We start from the raw sequence: 14,618 nt of genomic DNA, 5'->3' as shown, positions 1-14,618 counted from the left end.
CCGTCCCTCCCTCTCCCCCTCCCTCCCTCTCCCTCTCTCCCTCTCCCCCCCCTCTCTCTCAGCCTACCCTACCTCACAGGGTTGCTCCAACCCAGTGGTTCTCAACCTGGGGGTCGGGACCCCTTTGGGGGTTGAACGACCCTTTCCCAGGGGTCGCCTAACACTCTCTGCATCAGTGTTCTCCATCTGTAAAATGGATAAATGTTAGGATTGGGGGTCACCACAACATGAGGAACTCTATTAAAGGGTCGCGGCATTAGGAAGGTTGAGAACCACTGCTCTAAGGATCCACTGGAGAACAATATAGTCATGCATGTCACCCTCAGTTCCTTGGACGAAGAATGAGATTTAAAAAATGTAATAAACAATATTGAACAATGCTGAACAAACCCTGAACTTTGACCAGTGTTAGCTGACCAGGAGACACCTTTCTAGTTAGTTAAAGAATTTTAAATGATTGCAATAAAGCTAAAGGTGTCACTCGCATTAAAATACGCAATCTGGGGTGCCAAAGCGTACTTTATTGTGCACGCCCAACGTGCCCATTCATCCCACAGAGAACGCACAACTCACGGAATTACTGCCAAACCACCTGCAGAGTCAGGAAGCGAGAGCGGGAAACCCTTAATGGCAGGAAGGGGGGAAACATTTGGACGTACGGGTCCCTGCCGGACTTATAAGGACAGGAGTTTTGATCCATTCATTAACAATGCTGAGAATCAGCCACGCCTGGCTACATTCTGCCCCTCCCCCATCCCTGTCCTGCCACATCTAACGCTGCCAATCCAGAATGGGCAACAAAGCTGTTGAGAATCCTGTGATGATGATGATGATGATGATGATGATGATGATGATGATGATGATGATGCACGCCATTTCCAGGTGTCAGTTTAGACTTCCATCTAGTCCATGGGGCCAACCGGATGCTCCAAAAAGTCCCTAAAGAGAGGCACAGAGGCCAAAGCCTCCCTTTGTTGTTGCCCCTCACAGCAACTGGTATTTCAGAGGTACACTGCCTCTGAATGTGGAAGCGCTACTTAGTCACAGCCCTAGCTGAATCCCTCCTTGGTGAATTTGCACAACCCCCTTTGAAAATCATCTAGGTTACCTGTTGTCCCTACAGCTGGCATCAGCAAGTTTTGCAAGACCACGGGCGAAACAGGGCATTTCTTTTTGCCAATCCTGAATTTGCCACAACTTTGTTGGGTACCTCTTATTTATTTACTTATTTTATCAAATGTATATCCCGCCCTGTCCTTGTAGGACTCAGGATGGGTTACAACGCAAAAGCAAACGATCGATAAAAATCATTAAAAATAACAATACAAATATAAATATGCAAATATTAAAACAACAAACTCAACACCCGATAAATAGATTCAGATGGCAGCAGGTAATACAATCCCCAATCACCACCCCCTCCCACCCACCCCCAGAGCCCGAAAGGAGATGATCTTAAGAACATAACATCATAAGAACTAGCCTGCTGGATCAGGCCAGAGTCCATCTAATCCAGCACTCTGCTACTCGCAGTGGCCCACCAGGTGCCTTTGGGAGCTCACATGCAGGATGTGAAAGCAAGGGCCTTCTGCTGCTGCTGCTCCCGAGCACCTGGACTGTTAAGGCATTTGCAATCTCAGATCAAGGAGGATCAAGATTGGTAGCCATAGATCGACTTCTCCATAAATCTGTCCAAGCCCTTTTTAAAGCTATCCAGGTTAGTGGCCATCACCACCTCCTGTGGCAGCATATTCCAAGCACCAATCACACGTTGCGTGAAGAAGTGTTTCCTTTTATTAGTCCTAACTCTTCCCCCCAGCATTTTCAATGAATGCCCCCTGGTTCTAGTATTGTGAGAAAGAGAGAATAATCTTCCATTATACAAACAGGCTGGCTAGTTGGAAAAGTCTGGCGGAACAGCCGGGGTCTTGCAGGCCCAGCGGAACTGTGTTAATTGCCGCAGGGCTCTCGCAGAACTGGCGAGCTTGTTCCACCAGGCTGGAGCCAGGGCTGAAAAGGCCCTGGCTCTTGTTGACGCCAGCCGGATGACTCTCTCGGGAGGGGGGGTGGATTGCCAAAGTCTAGAATAACAGGAGAGGAAGCCAAAGGACTCTCAGTCTATCGACTTGCTTTGAAGAGAGAGACGCATGAGACATCCGCACACTCTTGAGTAGGAGGAGCAGCTGGAAATGAATCACTGCAAGGTGACAAGAAAGTCTGAGGATGTGGCTGACATACCCGTTGACTTTTCTCTAAAAAATCCCTCTATTTAAAATAAACAAGTGCAAGTGTCATTCTAGCAGAAACACACGCACACACACACGCTCTTGCTTTTTGAACCAGCTTCCTTTATTGCTAAAGGGACTGTTTTGGCCACAAGTTTATTGCTGAAGAGTGTCTCACTTGCTCCTCCTTCGACACGGCATCCCTTCAAATATTTAAACACAGCTATCATGTCCCTCCTTAACCTTTGCTTCTCGAGACTAAACATCCCCAGCTCCCTCTCTTTGTATGGCATGGATTCTGGACCTTCTACCATTTTGGTTGCCCTCCTCTGGACACGTTCCAGCTTGTCAATATCCTTCTTAAACTGCGGTGCCCAGAACTGAACACAGTACTCAAGGTGAGGTCTGACCAATGCAGAGTAGAGTGGTACAATTACTTCCCTCGATCTAGGCACTATACTATACTCTTACTGATGCATCCCAGAATTGCATTGGCTTTCTTGGCTGCCATATCGCACTGCAAGAGATAACTCACTGATCAGCACAATATTATGGTATGATACAACACATTAAGGACAATCTATTAAAAAGAGAGTCTGATTGGGTTACTAGAAATTACGAGTGGAGAAACCCAAGTCTTGGTTTTAAGCCAGGATGACAGAAGGTGTTTTAGCTTCTTGAGAAGTTCTAATTCCACACTTTCTCACTGGATTTATTCTACTAAGCCTGCTTCCCTCCTCCTCCTTCCAGTTCTGTAATGTTCTGGTTTTCTGAAGGATTTCCTTTCTCCCCATTCTATTGGAGAACATCCACTCTTCCTCACAAAACCTCATGCTGGAAAAAAATGCTGTTAGTCTTGAAGATGCCACTGAACTTCTGTGACAGACTGACACATCTATTCTACTGGAAATCCATCCAGTATGAAAAAATAGCCGAACTAAATGCGATGGAGAGCCACGGGTCCACCACGTTGCCACGAAAGCCATTTTAGAAGCCGACGCAAGTTTTTTTAAAAAAATTCTGCGAGACCTTTTCAAGTGGGCGGAACAGCAAGTTAGGGCTGTTCCTATGCCTGAAAAGGTGTGTAGGTGGGTAGGGAGGTAAGAGCTCCAGATCGGGGCCTCGTGGCAATTTGTAAAGAACTACCACTGCTTCTACAATGGGTGCCAGGAGTCATGGTGTTACTTGTGGCTTCTGTCATGCTGTGCTTGGCTGCGAGGCAAACGGGAATCCCAGCCATCCTGTCGAAACAGCACGCGAGATTTTCCTTTGACCATTTTATCACAACAACTTCATGAGGTGCGTTATGCTTACAGAGTCAGTCTGGCCTGGGGTCTCCCTGTGAGCATCATCGCAGTGTGAGAATTTGAACTCAGGTCTCTTAGGCCCCTTCCGCACACGCAAAATAATGCGTTTTCAAACCACTTTCACAACTGTTTGCAAGTGGATTTTGCCATTCCGCACAGCTTCAAAGAGCACTGAAAGCAGTTTGAAAGTGCATTATTCTGCATGTGCGGAATGAGCCTTAGATATCCTCCTTTCTAAGCACCATACCAAAAAATCCTGAAAGGCTCATTGGGAGGGATAATTTCAAACATCTCATCTTCACTCCTTCCTTTTGGAAAAAATCCCCGTTGCGATTCTTCCAACGTTCTTCCAACGTTCTTTGTGAGGATTAAACCCGGCGGGTCTCTATTTCTGCACCATTTCCTGGGAGCATCCCCCCCGCCCCCCGTTCATACAGTTCTCTAAGTTATTTCTGTGCCAACTGCTTATAAATGCAAAATGCTGACAAAACGGGAATGCCAGCAACAAAAGCAGAAAAACAAGAAATATATGGCAACAACAGCAATAGACGGCAACGAAAAACAGGGGTATACAGCTGTATAACCCTGTTGGATCACAACCTGAGAATCCTAAGCCTGCATCATTCTCTCAATGAAAACAGCATGCAGTTGGAATGCTGTGGACATGGTAAGGAACACACGGTGCACACATTCTCTTGGGAGCCAGCGTGGTGCGGTGGTTAAGAGCAGGTGGATTCTAATCTGGAGAATTGGGTTTCATTCCCCACTCCCCCACCTGAGGTGGAAGCTGAGGAAGCCAGTGTGGTGGAAAGGCCAGTGTGTTGGACTAGGATCTGTGAGACGCAAGTTTGAATCCCCCACTTTGCCATAAGAGCTTGGGCCAATCACAGACTCTTGGCCTTATCTGACTCACAGGGTTGTTACGAGGAGACAACATGGGGGACAGAAGAATGACATAAGCAGCTACAAACCCCACTGGGGAGAAAAGACAGAATAATAATGAAGTAACCAAATAAGTATGGCTCTACCCCTCCCTTGGACCGCTGTGCTAGCTTTCTATGTGCAGGGAGTTTTTGAAATGTGATCCCCCACCAGTGGGTTGAAGGGGTGCAGTTCACACTATCTGGGGCAGGGAGCAAATGGGAAAAAAACACAGAGTTTTGTGTTTTGTTTGTGATGCTGGCCTTCAATCCTCTGCAGCTGCTGTCAGGGGCGATAATCTACACGGCTCACATAGCTCATAGGTGTCAAAGTCACGGCCCTCCAGATGTTATGGACTACAGTTCCCATCATCCCCTGCCAGCATCATTATAGGAGGGGATGATGGGAACTGTAGTCCATAACATCTGGAGGGCCGTGACTTTGACACCTGTGACTGAACTGTCAATGGCGGTCCACTGAACTCATCAGCTGTAACAGATCCTCGTTCGAATCATGAACCTTTCCATGGAACTTGGGTTGTTGTCATGCAGTGTGTGGGCTCTGACACATGAAAGCAGCAAATCTCAATGCATCCATAAGAAGAAGAGAAGAAGAAGAGTTTGGATTTATATCCCCCCTTTCTCTCCTGCAGGAGACTCAAAGGGGCTGACAATCTCCTTGCCCTTCCCCCCTCACAACAAACACCCTGTGAGGTGGATGGGGCTGAGAGAGCTCCGAGAAGCTGTGACTAGCCCAAGGTCACCCAGCTGGCGTGTGTGGGAGTGCACAGGCTAATCTGAATTCCCCAGAGAAGCCTCCACAGCTCAGGCGGCAGAGCGGGGAATCAAACCCGGTTCCTCCAGATTAGATACACGGGCTCTTAACCTCCTACACCACTGCTCCTCCTCCTACGCCACTGCTGTTTAAACCTGCAGGTCTGCTATGGGGGATTCTCAGACTCTCCCCCAAAACTACATTTCTCAGGATTCCATTATTCTTAAAGCTGCGTGCAAGAACATTTGGCCCTTTAGCTCCAAGCTGGAAGTGGTATTCCACAAACAGGAGGCCCTGAATTTCATGCTGTTTTCAACCAATATCTTTCTGTCGGCCCTCTTCTCTGTTGTGTGGGCTGGTGGCCAGCACAGCTCTGACTGGATTTAAGAAAAATGAGTCCGAGGCCATGAACAGACTGTGCGGCCTTCGCCAAGTTACCCGCAAGTCCCCTCAGTCACAACCTCCTCTGCAAAAGGAGAAAAAGGAGGATCAGCCTCGCAAGAGTGCTGGGAAGATAAACAACACTGAAACGCGTTGCAAGTTAAAAGTGCTGCATGAATGAAAAAGAAATATGACAAAGGTCATGACAAACATTCCGTTGGGTCAGGGCAAAGGTCCACCTAGCCTCGCACGCTGGGATGTTACTGGCGCTGATCGTGGGGACAAATGTTTGCAGAAACCTCCCAAAATGGCAGCCAGATCTTTCCAGGAAGTTTTGCAGCAAGAAAACAATGGCCATGCCCCGTTTTTATTTTTTTTTGTTCCCAATATGTGATATTTAAAGGTATGGTGCCTCTAACCATGGAGGTTCCACCTGTCTATACAAATAGCTCCTCCCAAATCTGTCCTTGTACCTTTCCTTCCACACATGGGCTTGGGTGCCTGAAAGCAACAGCTTTTTGTTGCAAACTTGCAGCCTGTTCGACTTGCAAGCTGCAGTGCCCCAAAATCTCTTAGCAGGGAGAGCCTCCCCAAAACTATAAAAGGAGCCACTATAAAAGGAGTCCCGCTATAAAAGGAGTCCCGCCGCCCGCTCCCCTCAAAATCTGTTCATGTCAACAGGTGCAGCTCCGGCTGCCCCCTCCCCGCAAAACACACTGCAGAAAGTGGCGGGCTGCTACAGGAGGCTAGAGATTTGCGGCGCGGCCTCCCTCCCTCCCTCGGCGCATTAATTATAAACAGCTGCTCACCTTTGTCCCGATTTCCAGTTGCATCCTGAGCAGCGCATGCTGCCAACACTCCCCTCCCCCCCACGAGAAAACAACTCTCGAGCGCGCACCATTTAGTTCCCTCATCTGTGCAGCAGTGCACTCACCCCGCGCGCACACACACAAACACACACGTCAATCACCAGGGAAACATCACCCGGCAGATAGCTTATCTCGAAAATAGCACGCGCTCGCACATAAACACGGCCGGGGCAGTCGCGACACCTTCTCCTTGGGTCCTGCCAGGTTCCCCCCAGACGGGCACATCAGAGCGGCCTCGTTTCTCTTTCAGGGCTGTGTGGACAAGGAGGCCGATTCCTAAAAGTGTAGCCGTCCATCCTTCCCGCCCTGCAGCAGATTCCTAGCCCCGTTTTTCCTCAATGCCAGGAGGCGTTTGGAGGGAAACGGCCGAAAAACTGCCAGGAGCGGGGAGTGAAAAGGGTTTTCCTGCCACGTTTTCCCTCTGCCAAGATACACGGACCCCACAACCCAGATGCTCAAAAGCCCCACTAAAAGACCCACAAGTGCCCCGGTTGAAAACCCCGATGATGCGGCACCAAGAACTACACCCACTTGGCTGTAGGGACAGAAAACTTCCCTGCCTTTGCGGAAAGTTCCTGCCAAAGGCTCCGTCGCAGGGAGGTCCGGCCAAACCCGTCCAGAACTACGGACAGGGGTCTGCCTTCCCTCACCCGGCGGCCCACAGCTTGGCAAAGCGCCCAGGCCCCCAGCCCCACTGGCCCCGGAAGACCCCCCCCCCCGTCACCTTCTCCAGCCGCCCCCAGCGCCTTTTCAGAGCTCTGCCATCCCCGCTCGGCGTTCCTGACGCTCTCCGGCTCAAATGGCTTCCTGGCGATTTGCATAGTTGAGCCGTAAACCAGCCACGACATTCCTGTTATGATTTTGCAATCTACTGGAATAACACGGCCGCTCTGAGTCGAGCCGATGAGTCATAAGCTATAAAACCGCAGGCCTCGTCACCGGGAGCACTCAGCGCTGGCGTGTGTGATTAATCTCGAAGGATGCCAAGACGAGCCCCACGGCTCCTTTCCGTCCCCCCCCCCCAGATTTCAAGGGCCTCGAGAGGGTGACCGAGTCCTAGCGTTGCCCCCCCACCCCCCGTTTTGCCAAACAAAGTGGAACTCACGCACAAGGCTGCAAATATTTTTTTTTCCACGACGGTTCCCCAGAAACACGCAGGGAAATACTCAGAAGCTCTGTGGGGAGGTGAAGAGCCAAGATTCATGTTTTTAGCTGCGGGAGCTCTGCCCTCTGAGCCAAGATGAAATGCGTGCACACACACACACACACACACACACTTTGTTCTGGGCTCAAAATAACCCTCTGTCTAAACACACACTGGAGGCTCGCGTCAGCCACAAAATGGCTCCGACACTGCTTTCATCCTCTCCTGGCCGAGGAGGGCTATTGACTCTCCATGTCCCCGGATGGCAACTTGTTTTCTGGAGGGGTCGCCGCTTTGAGAGGGAGAGTGGCGACGCCAGTGCTTCGTCTTTGACTAGTGCCGTGGCGGTGAACCTTTGGCACTCCAGATGTTATGGACTACAATTCCCATCAGCCCCTGCCAGCATGGCCAACTGTTTGCAAACATCACGCAGTTGGACTGCTGGTTGGGCCAATTGGCCATGCTGGCAGGGGCTGATGGGAATTGTAGTCCACAACATTTGGAGTGCCAAAGGTTCGCCACCACGGGACTAGTGTAATGTGGCCTGTCGTCGAATCGTAAGTCCACGGATAATGTTGGGTCACGCCACGCTCACCCCGTATGCGATAACCAGCCTAGTTTAGTGGCCAAAGAGGGGAAGGACCGCCACATGGTCATCCACTGAACCACTAGTTCACAAGGTCACAGACACGGAAGAGGGGAAACCCATCCCAGCTCTCCAGCTTCCCACCAGAGCCAACTCCAAGCTCCCAAACGTACCACAAACAGGGCATTAAACGACTCTTAAATATATCTTTTCGCTCCTTAACAGGTAGAAGTAGAAATCGTAAAGCGGAGCGAGCCGTTTCATCACCTCTTGAATATGCTCCAAATTTCCTCAGGCCATGAACTTCTACGATCCCTTTTTCTCCTTCCCCGTCTTAACAGCGGGCCTGTTGCAAATATCTCAGTGGCACTTCTGTTCTCCCTCCCTCCCCCCCTCCCTCCCTCCTGCTGCGTTCTCCATAACAATGCTGTGGCATTCAATGAAGATCGCTCTGCACTCTGCACCAGATCTTCTGGGCCCGGGCCAGCTCGAAGCAGAGAGACAGAGAATTCAACTGGCACCACACCTACACCCCAAAAACGCAGGGAAGGTCTCTTACGCCAACCCTGCAGAAACGGACAGGAGCTTCACAAGTGCACGGCAGAACCTGCCATGGCTTTAGCTCAGTGGCTAGAGACGTGCTTTCCCCGAAGAAGGAGCCAGGTTCGATCCCTGCCGCTTCCATTTATAACAGGGGTCTCCAACTTATGGCCCTCCGAATGTTTGTGGACGACTATTACCATCAGCTCTGCCAATCGGTCATGCTGATAGGCACTGATGGGAATCATAGTCCATGAACATCTGGAGGGCCATAGGTTCGACACCCCTGTTTTATAAGAACTTTAGGACAGGGAAAACTCCAGTGGTGGGATCCAAAAATTTTAGTAACAGGTTCCCATGGTGGTGGGATTCAAACTGTGGCGTAGCACCAATGGGGCTGGGCGGGGCACGACGGGGACGAGGCATTCCTGGGCGGGGCTGTGGCAAAGAGGCGCGGCAGCTCGGCGCCCGGTCGCTTGCGAGGGAAAGCGAAGATGCACGCATGAAGTATGCCCAGGCTGCCACACACGCCGGTGCACCTCCTGCTAGACTGCTTCAAGTTCTGCGCGCTACTGCTGAGAGGAGGGGCGTAACTAAGGCAAAAATCACGTGGCAAAATCACCCATTAGTAACCCCCTCTTGGCACACACAAATAATTAGTAACCTACTCTCGGGAACCTGTGAGAACCTGCTGGATCCCACCTCTGGAAAGCCCTCTGCCAGCTAGAATAGATTTATTTATTTATTTGAAGCACTGACCAGCTGCCCTTCTCTTCCTTGCAGAATGAAATGCATTACAAACACAAAAACTAAAATGAAAACTCACAACCCAGGATTTTTTTTTAGTAAGCTTTACCAAGTTCGGCCCTGAATAAAACGGTCTCCCAACTACTTCTTGAAGATGGAAAGCTTCAGCGCCAGGTGTACCTCCCTGGGTAGACTGTTCCACGATCACGTGGCTGCCACTGAAAAGGCCCTCTCTCGTGTGGCCACCACACAAGCCTCGTTAATTGGTGGGACAATCAGGAGGGTCTCTCCCCACCATCTTAATTTGCAGGCAGGAACATATGGGGGAAGACAGTTAATGATCGCTTTAAAGGTAAAAGGGCTTTAAAGGTAAAAACCAACACCGTGCAGTGGCCACGGGAGTGATCATTCACCAGTGTAGTCTCGGGGTCACATGCTCCCGATAGCTGGCCCCAACCAGCAGTCCAGCGACAGTGCTCTTCATTGGCTGCGACCTCCGAACCTTCTTCAAGGGCAACTCCGAGTAGAGCCCACTGCAATAGTCCAGTCTAGATGAACCAGAGCAGACCATCTCGGTCTGGACTGGGCCACCCTAACAACACGATGCAAATCTAACGGGGCAGCAGATGTCCTCACCGAACAAGACGCCTGCCTCTCCTGCTTTTATGCACAATGGAGCTCAGTGCGGGGTGCCTGGAACAGACGGCCCATCTGGATTTCTGGTGAGACTTCCTTCGGTGCCTGACAAGAAGCCAACGTTCTCTCCTCCCCCTGCTTTCAACCAGGAAACCTATTCAGCTTCGGAGGGATCACTCAATTATGCCCACCGCAGTCTGCAGTGCGTGGGTGAGATCCACACTCCAAAGAACGGAAGAAAAGCAGAAAAGAAAGGCACTGATTTCTGCTCTTGTGTGACGCATTTGCAAAAATCGCAGGGTCCGACGGCTTCGCAGGCCGTAACACTCAGGTCCTGAGACGGATGGTTTATCCAATCGCTTGGGCATAATGAGACAGGGCAACTAAGCTCTGGGCTGACCTGCCAGCGCTAGAGGGGCTCCGCTTTGCTTACCTGGTTCTTGCCACGCCGCCGGTAATTCCTCCTCACCAGGTTCTTGTAATTCTCATTCTTTTTGGTCAGGTAATAGTAGAGGACGCAGTCCGCCACAGTCTAAAACGACACAGCACGAGGGTTATGACAGACAACCAGTGGAAAAAAACTCAGTACGCTGAGCAACCCGGCATACAACGACGAGGATGGATAAATGGAACCTCCACGTGTGGGAGCAATATACCTGTGAATAACAACCGCTAGGTGGAGGACACGACATGGGGAGCATCTAGTGCCTGCTTGTGGACTTTCTGGGGTATTTGATTGACATGGCAGAAAACATGATGCTGGACTGATTCTGCAGAGCCCTTTTTATACCCTGAATCCCAACAGCATATAAATATAATCTAATAAATCTAATAAAATAAAAATAAGGCATCAAATAACTTGACAGTTCAAGTGTTCAATGAATGTTGTGCCCATTATCACCCTAAACCAGGGGTCTGCAACCTGCGGCTCTCCAGATGATCATGGACTACAAATCCCATCAGCTCCTGCCAGCATGGCCAATTGGGGATGGGAATTGTAGTCCATGAACATCTGGAGAGCCGCAGGTTGCAGACCCCTGCTCTAAACTGCTACAACAATTCTGCCAGATGGGTATCCACGCAGCTATTCCCCATCTTTAATTGGTGGGACAATCGGGAGGGTCTCTCCCCACCATCTTAATTTGCAGGCAGGAACATATAGGGGAAGACGAGGCGCAGAGATCAGCAACTTTGCTGAAAGCCACAGGTGAAGTTCGCAACACAGGTGAGATCTGAATGGGGGACTCTTTTTTAAGGATGAGTTGGGGGCTGTTATTTGCAGGCTCAAAAATTGCAGGATTGCTCACCCACCCCCAGCGATATGCCTGCAATGCGCAGATATAGTACATGGCTGTTGGGAAACAGTCAGCCCTGGGAGTTTTGTCATTACGGTGTTATTGTTCCAAAAATGCAACCAATTACAAACCCTTGCCTCTTCTTCTTAAGTCCTCAAGTCAGTGACAAACAATTATTTCCCCCATCTCAGCCTCGGGACCAAACCTTTCCCGATCATTCATGATGTGAAGTCGGCGTTTTTAATTTCCTGGTGTTGAGCGAGCGAGAATTTAACAAGCCAGCGATAATTAACGGTACTTCTCCCTGCTGCCACCCGTTTGCCCTTCACCATCTAGCAGGCAGATGACCGATGTGGAACCCCATGAATCCTATCCCAGGACCTGGATGAAACTAGGGAACCCGCAGAGGCATGGGGGGGGGGATGGCATCTGGGGTATCCCCCCTATTCTCCCCCCCCCAGGACCAGCTGGCGTACACCTAGGGTCATGTGACCTCACATGTCCCCATGAGTGCTCCGCCTCTGCTTCTTGGTTATCTTGGGTTGCTCGAATTTCCGCTCCCCTCCCCACTCCTCGCGTCCCCAGCTGGGGGCCTCCTGGGGAGTCAAAGGCCAGGAAGCAACGTTGCCCCAGGGAGCAGTATTTCAAGTGTTCAGAGATGCAGGAAAGCTTTCCAGGGAGCTGACGCTCAGTCTTGTGCGAGGGAGGCGGCAAGAATGACCCCAGACGACTGAAGCAACTTCAGGCAAGGGGAAAAAAACAACAACAAAAGAGGAGAGAAGTCTATCTTCCTTCAAGCTGCAACGCAACGCTACACAAAACCTGCCATACAACTGTCAGGAGTCATTATTTCCACATGTTAAGCCTGCTAGGTGGAACACTTTTCAGGCTGATCTAGCCAGCTCCCCCGCTTTCGGGGCCTGCCAGCTGCATTCCACTTCCAGCGCGCTGAAAAGGGGGCAGGAAATCACCTCCTTCGGTGGCACTTTGTAGACCTGACAAGTTACACTTCAGGGGAGAATCAGCAACGCACCGGGAGCAGGAAGGCTTCTGCAGCTGGCTGGCTAAGCGGCTCGGCACATCGAGCTTCCTAGGAGCAGGTTTTTGTCAAGTGCAGCTGAAGGAAGCTACTGGGGACTTGCAAGGAGATTGGCAGGTTGCACGCGGTGGGGGACAGAACTGACTGCGTGTCTGCGGAAGCAGCTGCCTTGGCTCTCCACTGAGTTGTCAGGACTGCCAGGAAGGATGGCCCCCAACGGGTCAGGAGTGCTTGGCAAAATACCTGCCGCTCCCTTTTAACAGCCCCAACGTTTATCACAGCATATTCACCCTACTGCACGAATGATGATTTTCAGAAAGCCCACAGGGCATGAAAACAACCCTTATTTCTTTGCTCCTGACCACCATCCAAGTAGCAGTAGAAACCACTGGTGGTCCGGCCAAGCCAGGTCAATGCCCCTCAACTGCCCCGGTGTGGCTAGCACAGCGCACCCCCGGGATACACCCTGCCTGGGCTGGGGATCTACATCCCACGCACGCACGCACGCACGCACGCACGCACGCACGCACGCACGCACGCACGCACGCACGCACGCACGCAAGTCAGAGAACTTTTGTCAAGGGACAGCCATCTGGAGGTCTGAGCTGGCATGGTGGTCGGGAGCAAGGATACGCTTGGATGGTGGTCGGGAGCAAGGATACGCCTCTCCCTCGATTTCTTTGTAACAGCCACAAAGTTGTAATAAGCTACATTTTGGTGAATTCCAGCCCCAGCTTACGCCTTGGTTTCAACATTCTGAAATAAGTCCAAGTCAAGCAGGACAAGTCTTAAGAACATAAGAACATAAGAACGAGCCTGCTGGATCAGACCAGAGTCCATCTAGTCCAGCACTCTGCTACTCGCAGTGGCCCACCAGGTGCCTTTGGGAGCTCACGTGCAGGAGGTGAAAGCAATGGCCTTCTGCTGCTGCTGCTCCTGAGCGGCTTGGCACGTTGAGCTTTCTAGGAGGAGGTTTTCGTCAAGTGCAGCTGAAGGAAGCTACTGGGGACTTGCAAGAAGATTGGCAGGTTGCCCTTCCTCCAAAGGTTCACCAGGAGCCAAACTTGGCCACCACACTACCCTCAACCAAGAACTCTTGGATGAATGCAATCTGGGCCAGGGGACTTCCCTCTTGGAAAAGATCTGGGTTCACGGCATTCTTCACAGCAAGGAAAACATTCCAAATGAAAGACAAGAGTAGAGGGAAAACTTACTTTCCTGTCTAGGAAGGAAGCGATGAGGCCAAAGTTCTTTGGATGCTGCATGAACCTGGAAGAAAGAACCAAGAGCGAATCAGGAACAAGCTTGCAATCGGCATCCCTGACACTAATTATATTGGGGGGGGTGGTTTGAGGCTTGATCCCAGCTACCATCGGGCCCTTCTGCTTGTCCCAGGCCACTGAGATCGGACCACCTGGCTGCCTCCTTCAAAGGGGAGTGGGGTGGGGGCAGCCAGGAGGGTCTTCTCTACAATAGCCCCCTACACCCGTGGTGGCGAACCTTTGGCACTCCAGATGTTATGGACTACAATTCCCATCAGCCCCTGCCAGCATGGCCAATTGGCCATGCTGACGAAGCTGATAATCCATAACATCTGGATGGTAAGAAGTCCATAACATATGGGGCGGCAAAGGTTCACTTCTGCTCCCAAGCACTATGGAATGGCCTTCCTCCAAAGGTTCACCAGGAGCCAACTCTTTTGGGAGTTTCGCTGCCCTCTTCACCAGGGCGTTCGACTGACTCCTCCTCTGGGAGGGGACCCCACAGGTGTCCGTACACCCTTCCCTTTTTTGTGGGTGGGTGGGCAGGGTGGGTGCTGGAGACTAGATTGTTTTGGGGTTTTTAGAATGGGATTTTGTTGAGATTTTACTGCTGTTGGGTTTTACAGTTGTACCCTGCCACTGTGATAAACGGTGACGAATATGTGTAAACAAATAAATAAGCAAGAGAAAGAGTTTGCAGCAATTCTGATGGGCTACTGTATTTGCTTGAAAGGGACATGACCCTGAATGCAAGACAAACCCCTTGCCAGCTCCACATAATTACTGGAAACAGCACTAACTTGTATGATTTTATGTAACGTTGGAGCGACCTGATGTTGTTTTCATTATAGTTTTGTAGTTTTATTGCAGTTTTGTAAGCCGCCCGGAAATC

General features: G+C 50.7%; 1 protein-coding gene across 1 annotated transcript in view; it reads right to left on the bottom strand.

The window, feature by feature from the left end:
* NCOR2 (nuclear receptor corepressor 2) overlaps positions 1 to 14,618 on the bottom strand; it is a 343,452-nt gene that overhangs the window by 106,807 nt on the left and 222,027 nt on the right. Inside the window, 2 exon segments of the mRNA XM_048513864.1 lie at positions 10,564 to 10,662; positions 13,679 to 13,733. Of these exon segments, the coding sequence (XP_048369821.1) occupies positions 10,564 to 10,662; positions 13,679 to 13,733 (154 nt within the window).

This window comes from Sphaerodactylus townsendi, linkage group LG13, assembly GCF_021028975.2.
Source record: "Sphaerodactylus townsendi isolate TG3544 linkage group LG13, MPM_Stown_v2.3, whole genome shotgun sequence".
Classification (NCBI taxonomy): domain Eukaryota; kingdom Metazoa; phylum Chordata; class Lepidosauria; order Squamata; family Sphaerodactylidae; genus Sphaerodactylus; species Sphaerodactylus townsendi.
Note: the sequence above shows the minus strand (reverse complement) of the source record. Positions and strands in the feature narration are given on the sequence as shown.